Source organism: Trachinotus anak, unplaced genomic scaffold (assembly GCF_046630095.1).
Source record: "Trachinotus anak isolate AG129_WGS33_773 ecotype Australia unplaced genomic scaffold, CSIRO_AGI_Tana_v1 ptg000030c, whole genome shotgun sequence".
NCBI classification, from domain to species: domain Eukaryota; kingdom Metazoa; phylum Chordata; class Actinopteri; order Carangiformes; family Carangidae; genus Trachinotus; species Trachinotus anak.
The window spans coordinates 74,589-95,363 of record NW_027273881.1 but is presented as its reverse complement, the minus strand read 5'-3'; the positions used below and the strand labels follow the sequence as shown (position 1 = coordinate 95,363).

The 20,775-nt window shown below is 42.9% G+C and overlaps 2 protein-coding genes and 1 long non-coding RNA gene across 9 annotated transcripts in view; 1 reads left to right on the top strand and 2 right to left on the bottom strand.

Moving 5' to 3' along the window:
- LOC139612045 (NACHT, LRR and PYD domains-containing protein 12-like) overlaps positions 1-20,775 on the bottom strand; it is a 606,901-nt gene that overhangs the window by 519,506 nt on the left and 66,620 nt on the right. The window lies entirely within an intron of this gene.
- Positions 1-20,775, top strand: part of LOC139612046 (NACHT, LRR and PYD domains-containing protein 12-like) — a 286,486-nt gene that overhangs the window by 261,777 nt on the left and 3,934 nt on the right. For all 7 annotated transcript variants that reach the window (XM_071467173.1, XM_071467178.1, XM_071467176.1 and 4 more), the window contains 4 exons: positions 17,938-18,114; positions 18,745-18,921; positions 19,643-19,816; positions 20,522-20,698. In XM_071467173.1, coding sequence (XP_071323274.1) covers positions 17,938-18,114; positions 18,745-18,921; positions 19,643-19,816; positions 20,522-20,698 — 705 coding nt within the window. The remainder of the gene's footprint in view (positions 1-17,937; positions 18,115-18,744; positions 18,922-19,642; positions 19,817-20,521; positions 20,699-20,775) is intronic.
- On the bottom strand, positions 1,633-4,714 carry LOC139612062 (uncharacterized). Its single transcript, XR_011686435.1, has 3 exons — positions 4,587-4,714; positions 4,310-4,478; positions 1,633-1,814 (listed from the first exon to the last, which is right to left on the bottom strand). It is a non-coding gene; the product is annotated as an uncharacterized lncRNA (long non-coding RNA).

Here is a 20,775-nt window from a genome sequence, read left to right as displayed (position 1 = left end):
TACTTAGTACCACCATCATTTTGACTATTTAAATCTCATACTTCACCAAGTTTAACTCCTTATTATTATTATAATTTTGACTCAAATGACTTTTACCTAGTATCTCATAATTGTTGATATAATTTTTAAGTTGAGTCATTTTTATTTGGCTCAAAATTTTGACTAAGTGAGCATTTTTATATTTGACATTCCTCCTTATGTAAACCATTTCTTTATGCCAGCAATGAATAATGTAATTTAGGAATGTAATTGTAAGCTACTGTAGTGAAATGTTTTTAATATATACAGTATCTATGTGTCCACTGTACCTGTGGGCCTGTTGTATCTGGGGTTGGCTGCTGTTTAGATCATACAAGGAAATATTTTGGTCTGTGTCTCAGAATGCTGGGTATTTTAGCAACAGCCTAGAATATATTTTTGCAGTGACTCAATTAAGAATCCAATTCTTTTTTTCTTCAGTTTTTTTTTATTCGTAACTTCACACTACAGTTCCTTGTGGATAATTATTACATGTTTTCTCCCAAGAATTCATGTGTCTGTTTGTATTTTCTTATTACACTCACACGTCTTTACTCTGTAACTGATATTTTCCCACATCATTCATCTACAAAGAAAAGTGATTGAATGAGGACAACATTTAGACTTCCAGCCCATCATTTGGCTTGTCTGATTATATTCCAAAACTCAGTGCTCTCTTTCAGTTTCTGTTTTTTCTTTTTTTTCTTTCTCTAAAAGCTGAACTTTAATCTTTGTGTCTTTGTGAACCGTGGCAGCCAGGCCACCTCTGATGAAGCAGATAAAGGAGTGATCAGTTGTCATACATGCACAGCCAAGAGTTTTGATCATCCATTATGAAATGAGGTGCTTTGTCCACTAACTGCCTTGAGCCATGGTCGTGGCTTCACTGCAGCCTGAGCTCTCTCAGGAACCTGGCCGAGGCTGGGCCGGCTGACAGAAGCAGCTCTCTCTCAGGAAGACCCTGCAAGATGAGTCATCATCATCTGCAACCTGAAGACGTTGAATGAGCTATATAACCATGGCTGGGTTCCCGGGCCTATATAGCTTTTCTGGAGTTTTCGTTTTTATCTCAGGTTACAGCTTCATAACTTCAGAGTCCAGAAAGTTGTGTTGAAGTTATGTAGAAAATTGCCACCAGATACATTCAGTCTGTATTTGTGTATTTGTTGATGATGCATTGATAGCTGATAAGGGCCTGACCTTGAGGAAACTGTAGGAAAAAGACTGTAAATAGAGACTGAGCAGTCAGGAAGTAGCAGCAGGAGCAGAGTCGTCTCTGAACTGGAAGAGAAAACAATGACAACAAGGTTGAAGTGCTGACTTGTGTTTCAGTGTGAGGTGTGATGTGTTGACATGCACATCAGATGAACGGTGTAGAAATTTTACTTCTTCATATACACAGATGTGATGATTAGAAGGGCCGAAAGTAACTGGACAAATAAACCTCTTATTCATAAATATAAAGTTCAATTAAATATTTAATTTCCAGTGCTGTAAACTGAGTAAATTTAGCAAATATATAGTTTTAAGGGACTGTCAGCATACCTGTTTCATGTTTCTACTTCTACTTGAAGTATGATATTGTACTTTAGTGCACCATATTTTTTTAATACCTGTAGTTTCTTTGCAGCAAAGGGACAGTCTATGATAATGGGGGCCAGGTTAGGACTGTTTCTGCCAACAATGGAAGGGGCCCGTGGGAATCAGAGGGCCCCACCCAGGAGATGTTGGAGAGCCGAAGCATCAGCACACAGGTATTAACACTGCATTATGAAAGTCCTGTGAGCTCCCCCGGCCTAGAGGATGGAAGAAACAACAGACTGACCATATTTATTCACCACAAACAACCAAAGTATTGACAGCAGAGACATAACCTGTAGCCAGCTACCAATGTATGCACTGGCTCCTGGGAATTCTGGCTCTTTATTTTCCTTCATATCCCTCTGCTTTTAGTTCTTCAACATTCATGAACTGGAGCCTTAAAGCTTTTGATTATTTGCAAATCCTTGGTGTAAACTGAGATATTTTCAACTCAAGCACACCTGGACCAAACACACATCTGTTCACATTCACTCGCATTCACATGCAACTGCACCGCTTTGTGTTCACATGAACCACTAACAATGATGAAGATGTGACCTTACCCACACTAACAGTCCTCAAAGGAGGTTTAATGAGGTCAAACGAGTGGAAACGCCTGTGTGGATGGACAATGGGTGGACAGGCTCTTTAAAGTACTGGTGGTCCAGATAGATACAGATACAGTGTAAAATGGTAGTTACTGTAGCTGTATTTCATCTTAGTCTCACCTCCAAGCACCTTGGCTTCATCACTCACAGCTACTGTGCACACAAAACAATGAGCCATGAAAGACTTCCTGTTGGTTTATTCATCTCCTGGTCTGTGCAGATACAACAGAACCTAAAACACGCTGCAGCGCACTGCACCATCGCTGCAAGTGGATTAGTCACCTGCTGAGGAAAGTTTATGGAACATTAGCAGCAGAGAGAAGCGTAGAAACAAAACACATGAAGGGCTCTCGATCAGGTTTTGAGAATCTAATGATATATACAGAGCTCGCCAGACTAGAAGATGGCTGTAGAGAGAAGGTGAGGGCTGAGGTGTATGAAGGTCTTGGTCCTGAGGAGCGTGGTGGAGGTGGACTTCTTATTTTGACTCGTGTCTCCGGATCTGCTCATGTTACTGCCTTTTTTTTAGGTGGTGATGCCAGGCAGCAAAAGAGCTGTAGAGGTGGATGAAGTGGAAGATCTGTCCCAACTGGAGTGAGTTCAGACACACACACACACACACACACACACACACACACACAGCACCTACAGTGTAATTAACCTGTTTGCCTACTGTATGTTCTCAGAGAAGTGTGCGAGAGTTCTGTGCTTCTGAACCTGAAGAAGAGGTTCCACCGTGACTGTATCTATGTAAGTTTCATTACTGGCCTCACACCTCTGAAATATTTTACATCAGGTAACTCAGGTACTCTCCTCTTCTTCACCTCTCCAGCAGCTGGCATCTGTGTTAAAACTGAAAAAGATGACATATAGCTGGGTATATGCTAAAAAAAAATCACACCATCCATGTAGGGTAAGGACAATTTAAAGGTGCTTCAGAAAAAAAATGAAAGCACAGATAACTGGCTAAAATTTACCAAAACAAATCTGGACCCAAATATCTACAGTCCTTCCCAAATGAGTTTTTTAGATTTGATAGTTTTTCTCTAAAAAGGTTTAGTGTACATATATTCATTGAATGGCTGTGTCATCTTCTTTCCCCCAGACTTACATCAGAAACATGCTACTGTCCATTAACCCCTTCAAGCCTCTTAACATCTACACAGCTGAGCTGAGACAGAAATACCAGAGCAAAGAGCAGCAGAGAAACCCACCGTGAGCAAACACTTCACCACAGCATGAGCCTCATCAAGTGTTTCATTCACTTCAAAACATCTCCCTGTGTGCTCTCATTCTATAGTCTCAGAATTTAACCAGAAGACCTGCTCTCTCCCATCGTCTGTACACATATATATTTTAAAGGATAAAGCTTAATAATATACCATATTTTTTTATTACCAACAAATCCTGCAAACAGACTGAAACCAATAATGATATATCTTATTCTTCTGTGCCGTAGTGATAGAAAAACTGCTGTTGTCCAGAAACTATAAAAAAAGCATCAGTGAGCAACACTGTTGTTGGACTGGGCGACATGTTCCTTCATCACCCTGAACACACACACATTTTTTTATTTTGACTTAATCTCACACACACACACACTGTCCAGCTGCCAGAAATACTCACTCACCAAATGTGGATTCATCCGCTGCTGAAAATAGTGCCCAAAAATGATGATAGAAACTACAGTGACCATCTGTTTTCAGAAATTACTGAGCGTTTTTAAAGATTTATGTTCTCTGTACAAACCAGTGGTCTTGGAGATCAGGTCAGAAAGTATTGACAGATGGTCTGACAAATTGTTACCTTTGGCATTTGGTTTTTTTTCCCCATGATATTTGTTCGCAATTAGAAAAATATGCAACAAGACCGTCCTCATCATTTAATATACCAGCATCCTTCAGTGGAATTCAGTTGAATTGTTGCATTAAAATCTGTTCTGGTTAATTGTCACCAACATCAAAGTATTTATCACTTGATATCAAATAATACATTTCAACCAAAATCAATTTCATTATATTGGATATATATTGGATTGGATATATAAGTTGATAGTAACTTGCTGGTTAGTTATTTTAAGCCTGTGTGAAATGCTTTCTCACCTTAAACTGCTCCTCAGATATGACCAGGAGCTGGTGTGATCCCTGCATGTCAGGTGAGCGAGCCAGGCCGTGCCCCCCCCCCCCAGGGACTCAGGGAGAGGAGCACAGGGACCGTCCAACACCGCTATACCAAGGACAGGAGCCCGGTGCATCAGCTGGATCTCCTTAGCTGGATTCAAGCAGGCGGTGACAGAGAGCAGAGGACATTTCAACAACAGGACAGAGACGAGAAAACAGCCCATCCTAAAAAACACAAACTTCCTAAAGTGTTTCTTACCCGGCTGCGCTGTGACAGGCTCGTCTGCCCTGTGCTCTGCAGGAGGAAGGCGGAGCATGTATGCATACACAGCCCACGGGGGGGGGGGGGGGGGTCATGTGAGCCTGTGAGGAAATGAGGAGACACGTGTGAATTATAATGAAGTAAGTATTATAATGTATAATATAATGTATTCGGCTGCTGAAGGACTGTCGGAGGGATTTCTTCATGCTCTTCACCCTGGACAGAGGACCCTCCATGGCAAGCTGGTCACTGGGGTTCAGGGTGCACCTACAGGGCAGAGGGGAAGATTTAATACTAATTTAACTGTTATAGATGCAGAGTTAGAAATGGTTTTTGGGCTGTGGAGCTCAGTTAAACGGTGTTGTGAGTGGGTATGTCTTTGTGTAAAATGTCATGTCCTGTATCTGTTAGTTTTTTAGTTTGTTATTTACTTATTATCATTATCGTCTGTTATCCAGTGTCGACAAATCAAAATCAGTCCTCTCACCTGTCCAGCAGTGCCCGCCACAGTCAGGTAGCCACTGTGTTTACAAAGATGGATCTTCTGAACGCCGAGCCTCGGGTCGTCACTGTGCGGGTCAAAACAGCCAACCTGCACAACACATGATGGAAAATGATTTAGCAGCAAATCAGCTTTGCACTGCCATGAAGTTGTGACGCTTTCAAAGACAGATGAAAAAAGGATTTTTAGTCACAAGAAGAAGTTGAGCTACAAACACACTGGATCCTGATTTTCCCATCATGCAAGTTGACTGCAGCTCTTTGACCTTTTGTGCCTGATAAGAGGTTCTTTTCCCACATGTGACAAATCTTGTGACATTTTACAGCCATTTTCAGAGGCTCAGCTGTGCTCAGCCTGTACATGGGATACAGACAGACTCCTGATGCGTCCCAGAAACACACGGTGCCATTCTCGTGCCTGCACACAAACAAACACACACACACAGACATAAACATATAAACACGCTGTCGTTGTTGCTAGGATTGAGAAATGATTCATACATTAGAAGATGGTGAAAATGGAACAGGTATTTACCTGGACAGCATGTGTGGCTGCTGATTTGCATCTGTGCAACTGCAGCTTTTTTTTTTCTTTCTTCAACATAAAAGACTGATTAAGTCCATTTTGAACCATGCTTCTGTAACATTTGTAATAATGATATTAACATGTTAATATGCTGGAAATATTTATTTTATTGGTGCAATGGTTTTGCTGTTCTGTATCACTGTTCTTTTGAAAAAAACAGATACATAATAGAAATTCAAGTAAAAACAAACAAACAGAAAATGATTTGGCTAAAATGATGTCTGTCAGTCTGTCATACAGATGTTGCTGCTGCACTGACCCTGTGAGCAGCAGGTCTCTCTGTGGAGGGTCTGGGGCCAGGTTCTGGCCTCCTGTGATTGGCCATGGCTGCGTGGAGAGAGGGGAAATGAAAGTTTAACAATAATACGACTTAATGGCGTCTGTCCGACCAGAAATGAAACAGTGCTTCCATGTTCAGAAGATTGCATCATAATGATTAACAGCTCTGCACACACACACACACACACACACACACACACACACACACATATATATATGTATATATGTATATATGTGTGTGTATATATATATATATATATATATATATATATATATACAGTCACATACAGGTTGAGTTTTTTGTTTTTACATACAGATGTTTCTGACTCTTCTCAACACACTGAAAGTTTACAACCAGTCAAGTGACTGTTTGAGAAGAAAATCCATTTCTATTGAATCCATTTTATATTCACTGAGATGGGAGTGTAATCTTATTCAACTTGCATTACATGATGCAGGTGAGTAAGATTGGGGACTTGCTCACTAAATAATATGTCCACTGAGCCCGTCCCACTAATATTTCTTGGTAGTTTAGGTGCATAATGGATAAAAGCCACGTCCCCAGTTTTTTTTCTGAGGAACTTTGAGAGTATTTAGAAGTCCTGCTGTAGAGGATCTAACAGCTCATGGAGGGACATAAAACAACAGAGAATCTGTGATGGAAGAGGCCAAACCATTGAGAGCTTTGTACACAAGTCAATAACTTTAAAATCAGGATAGTACAGGGACTGTAGTGTAGGAAGTACAGGAGTAATATGCTCTTCCTCCTTGTTTTCGTTAAGTCTAGCAGCAGAGTTCTGAATTAGCTGTAGTTTTCTCGATTGACTTTTTTGGAAGTCCAGTAGAAAGAGTATCACATTCGTCCAGTCTGCTTGGAATAAAAGCAGGAAGGAGCCTTTCAGCAACTTGTTGAGTTAAAAAGTGGCGCACTGTTTTAGGTGGAAGAAAGCTGTTTTTGCTAACTTGCTTATGTGAGGTTTGAAACTTAGATCAGATTATAAAATACAGTATAGATTCCCCTGACTACTGCTCTGCAGCATCCACCACATCCCAGTGAAGCCAACATGCAAACAGAAGCAAGACTCTTCTGTCAGTCATTCCAGAAGATCTAAGACGATTTCAGTCCCTGGTTTATACCAGGCTTAAAATAACTTACTTTCAATAATGCTAATTTCACATATCTAATGTAAAACATCATATAAGATCATAAAAGCAATCATAAATGATGAATAACAGTAAACACAGAGTTCTCTGGAGCGCTCTTCAACAGTCTGACATCTGCTCAGACCTTTTTGGAGTAGTGTGTGTTCTGCAGGTCTCCAGCAGCGATGACCCTGTCCCACAGTTTGAGGGGGGTGGTGGAGATGTGGTGGGAGCAGGTGATGGCCGAGCTGTGGAGGGGAACCAGGCACGGTGTCTGAATGACCGGCCAGCCCTCACTCTGCAGGTCAGTCACTACCAGCTCCTCCTCCACCAGGACCACCAGTGCACTGGGGTCTCCTGCAGATCAACAGGACACAGTGAGAACAGTAGTTACACACTGATCTGGGAAAGGTTAGTCTCACTTGTTTAGACTTCTCTCCTGGGGTTGTAGATTATCTCCAGTAAAGCCACAGTTGATATTAATTATATGCACCAAAGGTGAGCACACACTAAATGTCTGTTATGATGTTTTGCATTGAAAACGTGGTTTCCTGGTTGATGCACAGATGACACATGTCCTCAGCCTGTTTACACCCCCCACAGGACAATAGTGGCAGTTGAGTCAGTAGGTTTACGTGCACACAGTAAAGCAGGCTGCTGGGAGAAATCAGGTTACACCAGGAAATCATGTGCACATTGTGTTTACATGCATATCACGTGTGCATGTCTTTTGTTAGTAGCTGACACCTGACTGATACTTTTTCATGACTTCCTTTGAGGAAAAATCAAACTGTTTTTGAAGAGATTTAGTAACATAACTCCATAAAGGTTCAAACTGGTGGAGTGACCCTTTAGTAAAAACACCTTTCTCCATTTAACAAAGAAGACAACTTAAATGTTGCCTAAATACAAGAAACAATACATGAACTAAATTATCTGACTGCTCAAAGCAAAGCAGAGTGTAAATCTCCAACACCAGCTTTCAGTAGCAGACAGGTTCTGATACTATGGACAGAATTCAGTCTGTACTTAGGGAGCTTACAGAGGTTTGATACCCAGTGCTGTGCAGATGTTGTAAAAATCAGCATTTACATGTAGCAGGTGAAGAATCAGATTTCTGAATGAATCAGGCTCCACATGGCAGCAACATCTGATCTGTAACCTGGATAATCACATCTCTCTATTCTGTCTGCACTGTGATCCTGTATATACTGGATATATTAACACTGCTTCAGTAACTTCAGTTAGCAGAAGACTCAGAGTTTTGTGACCTTTCAACTTGTTGAGTGTTTTTTTTCTCTCAAGAATGTGGTCACACTGTCACACCTGGATGTGATCTGATCACAACGTAAGCCAGGCAACATCTGGACCTCAGTTTTATCTCATTCCAGTTGCAAAGCATCCCATTTTCATTTACACCTGCTTCAACATGAGATTCTTATCCAGATAACATCCAGATGGGGTGTGTCCCCTCTCCAGGAGGAACCAGGCGTCTCTGATCTGCCACCCTGATTATACAAACCGGTTTTCTTCTTGAAACAATGTTGACACAGTGAACAGTAACCAGGTTACAGTTCAATAACTGTAAGATGAATGTGTTGTATGTCACTTGTTGCCTGCCTGTGTGCTGCGGTCTGAAGAAGTCGATGATCCAGAGCCACTTGTGTTTAACTGTGATACAGTGTCTGACGCCATAACTGTCCCTTGGTATGCTGCACTGAACAGCAGGAATGGAGGTCAACACACACACACACACACACACACAGTCATGGGACTTCTTGTACCTGCAGAGGGGAGGAGCAGCTGAAAGTGAAAGTGTTCAGTGAGCTCAGACTCCATTAGAAGTGGACGGAGCAGAAGGAGGGAAACTGAAGGCTGAGGCAGGTGAGTGTTAACACAACATTATTATTATTTTACTGTCAAAAACTAAGACATAGAAGAGGAGACGAGTTTAAAACTAAAACATAGAAGAAGAGACAAGTTTAAAACAAACCAAAGTCCAAGACTCCAGACCAACAACTGTCATACAAAGAGCAGGTCATGACATCTTTATTCTTAATATAATGTTTGATCCAGTTCAACCTGAAAATGATATTAGATGAATGGAAATCAAGATAATTCTGTTGCAATAGTGAGACTTGTTTTTTCATGTGAAGGTGAATAAGGTAGAGTCTGTTTTTAATAAATGATGGTGGAACAGGTCAAACCTGTTTTTAACACACACACACACACACACACACACACACACACACACACACACACACACAGAGTCATGTGACTTCCTGTAGCTGCAGAGGGGAGGAGCAGCTGAAAGTGAAAGTGTTCAGTGAGCTCAGACTCCATTTGAAGTGGACGGAGCAGAAGGAGGGAAACTGAAGGCTGAGGCAGGTGAGTGTTAACACAACATTATTATTATTTTACTGTCAAAGTCTCTGAGTCAGTTTGTCCCTGTGGACTGTGGAGGGAAGAAGAGTCACAGCGAACTTCTGTCCACACAGAGACACTGAGAGGAAAACCTGTGTGTGTGTGTGTGTGTGTGTGTGTGTGTGTGTGTGTGTGTGTGTGTGTGTGTGTGTGTGTGTGTGTGTGTGTCTTGAGCAGCTTGTTTGTCCTGACTCTTGTGTGTGTGAGCTCACAGTCAGTGTTACTGGTTTCCCTCTCAGACTGACTGAAGTCCTGAAGATGAGTGATTGTGTGGAGGAAGAGGAGGACAGAGCAGAGTCTCCAGGACCCAGCTGTCTGTCTGTGGAGAGGCGCCGGTCCAGAGATGATCCTCCAAAGTTCAGTCCTGAACCTGGACCCTCAGACTCACAGTAAGAGACCTGCTACAAACCTGTGAACCTCCAAACTGTCTCTGTAACAGTGTTTAGTGTGTTGAGCTCCTGCAGTGATGTCACTTCCTGTAACAGCTGCTGTAGTGTTGCAGAAAATAACTTCCCCTGGTTCCTCTGACATATCAGTGTATTAACAGTGACTGCTGAGGAGCTGGTTTCTTGTGAAATGATCCCAACAAAGAAGAGTTTGACTTTTTTCTTGTGCATATTTTTGCTGCAGCTGATGAACATGACAGAGATGTAAAGATGTCAGTAATTAAAGGGCCGTGGTGGAGCAGAGAAGCAGCCACAGAAGAAGAGAGCAGTGTATTGGTGAACCTGGATGAGCTGGGATCTAACAGAGTTGACCACACTTTGCAGGATCATTTTACAGCCTGAATGATGAGCTTCACATGTCAGAGCTTCACTCTCCACAGTTAGTTTGATCCAAACTACAGTGAGCAGCTGTTGGAGGAAATGACTGAGCCTCTTTAACATCAAACTAGATATTTGTCAGCTGTTTATACAGATTTCAGACTCTATGTAATATGGGCCGCTGATTGTAAAGTGGTTCATACTGAAACAACAACATTTCACCACATTTAGTCAACTTTAATGTTAAATTTAAATGTTAAATCTAAACATTAGTGAAACACTATATTTAGCTAATATGCTAATTCAGACTGCTGGTCAGAGGAAGTACCAAAATAAAAGCTCAATCCGGCATTACCCACGGTCAATCCAGACTCAAAGCTCTTACAACTTCAGTCCTCGTACTGTTTTCAAATCACTTTACTGAGTTTTCATAATTTTCCAGGTGAGAACGAGACTGTTTAGATTTATTAGATGTGGTCAGTTCATCCATGTGATTCCTTTTTGAATATTTGCTCCGTCTCCATCTTAACAATGACTCTGTCATCAGAGAATTGATCAGTGATCGATGTGATGTGAATAAAAACATGTTTGTGTTTGCAGAGGTCAGAACCACAGACTGAGAGAAGAGTCTCCAGGATCCAGCTGTCTGTCTATGAAGAGTGACTGGTACAAAGAGTTTGATCCTCCAGACCTCAGTCCTGAACCTGGACCCTCAGACTCACAGTAAGAGACAGTTTCTACTGTAAACTGAGCTGAAGATGATTCAGTTATTAGACATATTTGACTGTGACATGTTAGTGATGAAGACATGTCTTCACAGAGGGAGGAAGAGGAGTGGTGTCTCTGTGGAGGAACAGCTGTCCTTCTGTGCTCTGTGTCAGGACGTCCTGAAGGATCCTAAAGGATCCATTCTCTACAGGCTATGGAAATGGGTCACCTCATACTGGGACCAGTCTGGCTCTTCAGGAGACCCCTCCTGTCCCCAGTGTAGACAAAGACCCAGAACCAGACCTGGACTGCAGACAGCCAGTCAGAGCAGCACTGTACAAAGTGAGACTGAACATGTGTCTGCTGATGTCTTCATTTCTGAAACCAGGACCTGTTGTTTTCTCCAGTGTCAGTTGTTCTATCACACAGCACTGACATTTCAGATGATTCTAAAAAGCACAACATTAAAAAGCTTTTCTTTGCTGCTCTTTAGTTTTTCTGTAGCTGATGAAAATAATCAGCAGATTCTCAGATTCTCTGTCTTCAGTCTGACATTATCTCTTCTCTTTCAGCAGATAGTGGTCTGCAGGAGGTTTTAGATCAACATAAGATCAGTCTGAGGAGCAGGTGTGAACGTGTGACTGAAGGAAGTGATGGAACAGGAAGTGGAACCCTCCTCAACAGGATCTACACTGAGCTCTACATCACAGAGGGACAGAGTGAAGAGGTTAATACCCAACATGAGGTGAGGCAGCTGGAGACAGCTTCCAAGATGAAAACCCTCCATGACGCTCCAATCAAGTGCCACGACATCTTTAAAGTCTTACCTGACCAACAGAGACCCATCAGAGTGGTTCTGACCAACGGCGTCGCTGGCATTGGGAAAACCTTCTCAGTGCAGAAGTTCAGTCTGGACTGGGCAGAGGGCTTGGAGAACCAAGATGTCAGTCTGCTGGTTCTGCTTTCGTTCAGGGAGCTGAACCTGATCAGAGAGCAGCAGTACAGTCTTCTCAGGCTGCTCCATGTTTTCCATCCAACATTACAGAAGGTCACAGCAGAGCAGCTGGCTGTCTGTAAAGTTCTGTTCATCTTGGACGGCCTGGATGAAAGCAGACTTTCACTGGATTTCACCAACAGGGAGGTTGTGTCTGATGTCACACAGACGTCATCAGTCAACCTGCTGCTGACAAACCTCATCCAGGGGAACCTGCTTCCCTCGTCTCTGGTCTGGATCACCTCCAGACCTGCAGCAGCCAATCAGATCCCTCCTACATGTGTTGACAGGGTAACAGAGGTACGCGGCTTCACTGATGCCCAGAAGGAGGAGTACTTCAGGAGGAGATCCAGTGATGAAGAGCTGTCCAGCAGAACCATCTCACACATCAAGAAGTCCAGGAGCCTCCACATCATGTGTCAAGTCCCAGTCTTCTGCTGGATCACTGCTACAGTTCTGGAGCACATGTTGACTACAGAGCAGAGAGGAGAGCTGCCCCAGACGCTGACTGACCTGTTCTCACACTTCCTGCTGGTTCAGACAAAGAGGAAGAAGCTCAAGTATGATGAGGGACATGAGACGAGTCCACAGGAGCTGATGGAGGCTGACAGGGAAGTTCTTCTGAAGCTGGGGAGGCTGGCGTTTGAACATCTGGAGAAAGGAAATATCATGTTCTACCAAGAAGACCTGGAGCAGTGTGGTCTGGATGTCACAGAGGCCTTGGTGTACTCAGGACTCTGTACTGAGATCTTCAAAAGAGAGAGTGTGATCTTCCAGAAAACAGTCTACTGCTTTGTTCATCTGAGCATTCAGGAGTTTCTGGCTGCAGTCTACATGTTCCACTGTTACACCAACAGGAACACAGAGGTCCTGGAGAACTTCCTGGGAAAACAACATGTTGATTTAACCCTGGATGTCTTCCTGAGGGCAGCCATGGAGAAATCCCTCAGAAGTAAAAATGGTCACCTGGACCTGTTTGTTCGCTTCCTTCATGGCCTCTCTCTGGAGTCCAACCAGAGACTCTTAGGAGGTCTGCTGGGTCAGACAGAGAACAGTCCAGAAACCATCCAGAGAGCCATCAACAACCTGAAGGAGATGAACAGTGATAAAATCTCTCCTGACAGAAGCATCAACATCTTCCACTGTCTGATGGAGATGAAGGACCACTCAGTTCATCAGGAGATCCAAGAGCTCCTGAAGTCAGAGACCAGATCAGAGAAGGAACTCTCTGTGTTCCACTGCTCAGCTCTGGCCTACATGCTGCAGATGTCAGAGGAGGTTCTGGATGAGTTGGACCTGAAGAAGTACAACACATCAGAGGAGGGACGACGGAGACTGATCCCAGCTGTGAGGAACTGCAGGAAGGCTCGGTGAGTCCAGACATGATCAATATAATTATCAATCAGTAGATTAGATCAGTAGTTGAGTCAAATTCAGATAAACATAGTTTTCATTTGTTCTCATTATTCTTAGTTTTACTTTGAAACAATCAAAGGTCAGTTGTGTTTGTGTTTATTGTGGCCAGTCTAAGGCACACCTGTGCAATAATCATGCTGTCTAATCAGCATCTTGATATGCCACACCTGTAAGGTGGGATGGATTATCTCTGCAAAGGAGAAGTGCTCACTATCACAGATTTAGACAGATTTGTGAACAATATTTGAGAGAAATGGTTATTTTGTGGGGATAGAAAATGTTTTAGATCTTTGAATTCAACTCATGAAAAATGGGAGCAAAAAGGAAAATGTTGCATTTATATTTTTGTTCAGTGTAATTGTTCAATGCTTCATTGAATTGTTAATGTTCTGTGTTGTTTTGAATCTTTTTGGTTTAATTCAAACCTGATCAAACTAATTAAAGCAGTTCCACTGATCTTACACCTCAGTGTGTGTTTCCAGGTGTTTCCAGGTGTTGGGGAGGACACCTGCATATGAGAAAACAGTAGTATTAAACCTTTAGTGTCTCCAGCTGTGCAGTCTGATAAATGTCCTCAGGTGATGTCACCTGAGTCAGTGTGGGCGGAGTCTGAAGATGACACCAGACCTCTGTAGCCCCCTCTGCCCCTCTCTTCTGCATAACACACCTTAATCTCATGCTGAGGGTTGGTGGTTGAGGTGCATTGTGGGTAATGTAGGCAGCAGGTTTTTCTGAGGAAGAAGAATGTGTGAATGAAAAAAGAAGATGTCTCTGGTTCAGCTTTGTTGAAACTGTCCATTGTGACAGTGTTACAGGAGAGCAGTGATGAATCTGTGGAGGTCTGTGTTCAAGACTCATGAGGTTTCTATGACAACAGTCATCAGTGTTTGACAGTGAACAGTGAATGCAGTGAAGCTCTAATGAGCAGGTTCTAGCAGGTGTTTAGTAAAGTTTGTATAAGACCTGAATCATTGTCCAGAGATGACTGAAGTAATGATGAGCATGGAGGATGTTAGGGGACGCCCCCCCCCCCCCCCCCCCCCCTTTAAATCACAGGAGACAAAAACAGTGGGCTCCAATGAAAGCTGCTTTAAAAGTGGAGCTGAACAGCAGCCACTGTGGTAACAACAAACACTGATGGGATAATGGTTCATGATCAAACAGAATGTAACAGCTGCACAAGCAGAGAAAAGTCATCACATCAGTGAAATGACTCAACTGGTCAAAGCAGAACAAGAGTGGAGATGTAAACCCCTGAGTGTATTGACCTGATCAAGGCTGAGCTTTATTGATTATTGAACTTTTCATGTTAAAGAGTGAGCTTGTGTTTTTTCAAGTGTCATGGTGGAGCTTTAAAGTCTTTCCATAGATTGTGTTGAATGAGACAGAAAGTCCCAGGTGTTTTCTCTCTTGTTGCTGTAGAGGAGAGTCGTATCAGGAAATGTTCAGCTTCAGCCAAGAACACAGGTGTGAATCTATCAGAGCAGAATGGGAGGATTCAGTCTTCTTCTACACACCAGAGCTCAGTGTCATGTTTCTGTGAGGACCTTCTGTGAAAACCAGGCAGCAAACACAGATTAGATTGAACTGTTGACTGAGTTGACCTCAGGTGAAATGTTCTGGAGTAGGGATGCCACGGTGTGGAAATGTTCCCACCGGACATTAAGACATGTGTGGGCTCAGTATCTGTAGATTAGACCTCAGTGTTTCCCACACACTGATTTATCTGTGACAGGCCGCCATGACATCAGCAATGATGCCACATATTGATTTTCTATTGGTTTACAGTTTCAAATGAGGAAAATCTTATTTCACTGTTGAGCCGCATACACACACACACACACATACACACACACTTCCAGGTTGTAACTGTAGAGTCCACTAAGTGTTGATCACTAGTGTTTTACTGAGGACAGTTTGTTCATGGATCAACGTGGGCGCTGCCACTGATTCACCACAATGAGCCAGATGTGTTTTATGCAGTGGTGTGTGTTGACTTCTACAGAGAGGCAGCAGAGCCAAGCAATCTGGAGTCAGTTTAAAAACAGTGGAGAATAAAACTGTTTTTCTGAACAAGATTGTGACTCTGGATCAAATCATATGATGGAAGCAGAAATGTAACATCATTTTCCCTCCTTCATCTGCACAACAAAGATTCCCATGAAACTCTGCAGGTCTGAGAGAGAGTGATGAGAATTATTGTTTCATGTCAAACACAATCAGATAAGATGAGCTGAGCCACAGATGTGAAGAGCAGATGTTCATCACATCATCATCTTTTCTCATCAGATGCATTTTAACTTCAGTGTCTTTTATTACAAACTGTCTGATTTTATTCTAACACATTTTATATTTTCTTTCATCACAGACTTGTTGATTGTCGACTCTCAGAGACTCACTGTGAAGTCGTGTCCTCAGCTCTGAAGTCCAACCCCTCCCATCTGAGACACCTGGACCTGGATGAAAACAACCTGAAGGATTCAGCAGTGAAGCAGCTGTGTGCTGGACTGGAGAGTCCAAACTGTAGACTGGAGACTCTGAGGTCAGTTCACTGACTGGAACTGTTGTAGTTTTATATTCAGTTCAAATCTGTGAAGTTCCAGTTTTTCATTGGTTGGTTCATTTTCAGGATTTCTGTGTGAGGATTTAAAAAATCAGCCAGTGAAGAGAAAGAAGGAAGATGAGACCAGGAGCAGAGTGGTGATGGGGAGGGTCAGGAGAATCCCCGGGGGCCGTTTGGGGGCCGGGGCCGGACTAATTATTGTATAGACTAATAATATTGTGTTATATAAAAGTGGTCTACCTCGCTGCACCATCCTGCAGGGGGGACATGGAGGCAGGAAGGATTAGATTGATGCTGGGAGCAATTTATGAGCAGCTCCCACCTCCCCAACATCATAGTGAATAAACAGCTGAGGAGCCAACATGTCCTCTATGTTCAGGTGGAGCTTCATGTGGGCTCCTTCTATCAGGGGCTAAAACAAGCCTGTCTCCAGGCCCACACACCTGGAGACATCAGCAGGTGCTGAGGAGTCTCCCAGCAGCCACTGAGAGTCAGAGCTCAGAGGTGAACTCACTGGAGGCAGAAGGAGACAAGATGGATTTGATTTGTTGGTGAGGGTGAAGGACTCAGGAAGCAGCTTTGAACAGGCGTGATGCAGCTGAAGGCAGGGAGGGACTGGCCAATCAGAGGAGATCCAGGAAAACAGCTCCTAGTTCCTCAGGAGGCAGCTGCCACTGATCTGAGAGCAGATGTTGTGTTGTGGTCAGAAACACAGCAGCTTGTGTATGTTGTGGAGCTGACAGTACCATGGGAGGACGCAGGAGAAACGGCCTCTGAGAGGAAACAGCTCAGATACACAGAGCTGGCAGCAGAGGCAGAGGAGCCTGCTCTGAAAGCTGAGCTCCAGGGGAGGTTGGCTGTAGGGGTTTTGTTGGCAGATCAGTCTGGTCCCTGTTACCTGAACTGAGCTGCTCTCACTTCTGTTCTCTTCAAGTCCACGTTGTGCTTCTCTGAACCTGTGCACTGTGAACTCAAAGCGCTCCAGGTGTCCTTCATGTCATATCCAGTTTATTGTGTGTGAACACAACAAAAGCTCAGACTTGATCTTGAAGAATGGAGCTTCTTCTAATCACATGAATAACAGAAGTGGTCATGTGACTGTGGTTCAGGAGCAGTTACCAGAGCAGACTGACACTGACACTCAGAGAAACTCTGTTCATCAACTATCAGACCTAAACCGTGGACGTTGTGCTGAGCTGAAGGGTTGTAGGACTGTGAGCACAGGTTTGATCTCTGCTCTGTGACCTTCATTAACCCCGTCCTCACTCAGTCTGCTCCTCCCCGGGGGGTTGATGTGAAAATCAGATGAATTCTACTTCCTCATTCAGTGAAGATCAGCTGAATAAATCTGTGGTGTTTTCCAGCAGGAGGCTCTGAACGTTACCTGAAGGTGAACTGGTTGTTGCTGCAGGTCACAGAATCTGACGGCTCACAGAATGGGCTGTAACACCGGTGGTAGACTGAGGCCGAGCACTCGTCCTCCTCAAGTTCTCAACAGTAACACAGGTTCTTCTTTAAAGATGTGGACACAGAGAAATCTTTTCCCTCCTCCTGTAAATGTGACATTGTGCAGTTGTTTGGTGACTTTGGAACATTGAAGCTGCTCCACCATGTTTGTTCTGAACAGTGTGACTGAGTTCTCACTGTTTGTTCACGTCCTCAGTGTTTTGTTTCTGTGCTGATGTCTGTAGTGTCAGAGAGGGAACAGACTAAACAGACGTGAATCCTCTGATTCTCCTCTGATCACAGACTGAACTGAGGTCAGCAGCAGCTGATCAACCTGTGTTCACATCAACAGCTGTATGAATGTTGTGCTGACATTTGGATGATGTGTGTAGAAGGCTGACATGATGAAGATCCACAATAACAGAAGGACAAAGTCACTCTACTCATTTTAGACAAAGATCATTGATCAGGACAAATCTGATTGATTATCAATCATTGATCTCCATCTTTGATTCTTTATTCAGATTGAAGAACTGCAGTTTGTCAGAGATCAGCTGTTCTTCTCTGGTCTCAGCTCTGAAGTCCAACCCCTCCCATCTGAGAGAACTGGACCTAAGTGAAAACCAGGACCTGCAGGATCCAGGAGTGAAGGGTCTGTGTGGTTTTCTGCAGAGTCCAGACTGTAGACTGGAGACTCTGAGGTCAGGTCACTATTGTAGATCTTATATCTTGAATCCACAGCTAATGAAGCTTCACACACAAGTTGAATCCATTGACTGTGAATGAATGAATGACATTGTAAATAGTTGTTGTCTCATGTTTCCAGTTGTTCTTCTCTCAGACTGAGAATGATTCTTCAGTTTCAGCTCATTTCACTCACTTGTCATGAATAATGTCTGTTCACTTCAGTTCAACCTTCACAGCTCACACACTCGTATTTCTCTCAGTCAGAGGACTCATGTTTTCTAAATCCACTGGAGAAAATGTCCAGTGTTAGTTGTTCAAGTCAATTCATTTTATCACAACAACATACACAAGATCCTCACAACTAATATTTGTCCAAAGAAAGTGAAGAAACAATCTTCTTTTTTTCAGTAGATTTCAGTGAAGTGTCAGGACTAATGTCTGTTTGATCAAACTGTGTGTGTGTTTTCATCCGTAACACAACACACACAACTGTTGTGTTGACAATGTTGTGTTGTACTGACATGATGATGATCCACAATAACAGAAGGACAAAGTCACTCTACTCATTTTAGACAAAGATCATTAATCAGGAAAAATCTGATTGATTATCAATCATTGATTTACATCTTTGATTCTTTATTCAGATTGAGGGGCTGCAGTTTGTCAGAGATCAGCTGTTCTTCTCTGGTCTCAGCTCTGAAGTCCAACCCCTCCCATCTGAGAGAACTGGACCTGAGCTGGAACGTGAACCTGCAGGATCCAGGAGTGAAGGGTCTGTGTGGTTTTCTGCAGAGTCCAGACTGTAGACTGGAGACTCTGAGGTCAGACTCCATGTTTTCTTTCTGTGCTGAGATGAATGTGATGTGAAAGTTGTGTTGACACTGAGCTGCAGACATGAGGCTGATATTATACTGATCCACACTGAGGATCTTCATGGTAAAGTCTGTTTTCTTCTTCTCTGCTTTTAGTCCAGTGACTGTTTCTCTTCAACTTTCACCTCATGACTTTTTAAAACACCAACAGAAACACATTGAATCTGTCAGACAATAACTGATCTATAATCAATAGCTGATGGTCCCAACACTTTTATAAGGCTCTGTGATGTTTGTACTGACTCCAATATTCAAAGCCAAGTTGTCATAGCAACAGGTTGTTTCATCACTTTAAATCCTGTAGGTTTGACTGTGTTAAATATTTGAGCTCAGTCACCAGGTGTCTGTGTCTCTGCCGTTCCATCAACTAGTGAATTTAATATATATTTCTATACATTTGTTCTCATGTCTCCAAACTTCAGCCTGACATGTTTGTTGTCTTTGAAAACTTGAGGATCTTTAGTAGAATCTGCACAACATGAGTTTGTATAGATGGAGCCACAGGTGGAGCTGGCAGAGTTGAAGAGGTGGAGTCACTACGTCTTTATTGAAGCAGCAGCATGTTGTCATGAATATTAATGAGAGCTGTTTTTACTTTGTCTGTTTGACTCTTTGTGGTTTCAAGCAGGAACTTTGTCTCCTAAACTCACATCTTTGATTCTTTATTCAGATTGAGGAGCTGCAGTTTGTCAGAGATCAGCTGTTCTTCTCTGGGCTCAGCTCTGAAGTCCAACCCCTCCCATCTGAGAGAACTGGACCTGAGAAACAACAACCTGCAGGATCCAGGAGTGAAGGGTCTGTGTGGTTTTCTGCAGAGTCCAGACTGTAGACTGGAGACTCTGAGGTCAGACTCCATGTTTTCTTTCTGTGCTGAGATGAATGTGATGTGAAAGTTGTGTTGACACTGAGCTGCAGACATGAGGCTGATATTATACTGATCCACACTGAGGATCTTCATGGTAAAGTCTGTTTTCTTCTTCTCTGCTTTTAGTCCAGTGACTGTTTCTCCTCAACTTTCACCTCATGACTTTTTCAAACACCAACAGAAACACATTGAATCTGTCAGACAATAACTGATCTATAATCAATAGTTGATGGTCCCAACACTTTCATAAGGCTCTGTGATGTTTGTGCTGACTCCAATATTCAATGCCATGTTGTCATAGCAACATAAATCCTGTAGGTTTGACTGTGTTAAATATTTGAGCTCAGTCACCAGGTGTCTGTGTCTCTGCCGTTCCATCAACTAGTGAATTTAATATATATTTCTATACATTTGTTCTCATGTCTCCAAACTTCAGCCTGACATGTTTGTTGTCTTTGAAAACTTGAGGATCTTTAGTAGAATCTGCACAACATGAGTTTGTATAGATGGAGCCACAGGTGGAGCTGGCAGAGTTGAAGAGGTGGAGTCACTACGTCTTTATTGAAGCAGCAGCATGTTGTCATGAATATTAATGAGAGCTGTTTTTACTTTGTCTGTTTGACTCTTTGTGGTTTCAAGCAGGAACTTTGTCTCCTAAACTCACATCATTGATTCTTTATTCAGATTGAGGAGCTGCAGGTTGTCAGAGATCAGCTGTTCTTCTCTGGTCTCAGCTCTGAAGTCCAACCCCTCCCATCTGAGAGAACTGGACCTGAGCTACAACCAGGACCTGCAGGATCCAGGAGTGAAGGGTCTGTGTGGTTTTCTGCAGAGTCCAGACTGTAGACTGGAGACTCTGAGGTCAGTTCACTGTTGTAGATCTTATATCTTGAATCCACAGCTAATGAAGCTTCACACACAAGTTGAATCCATTGACT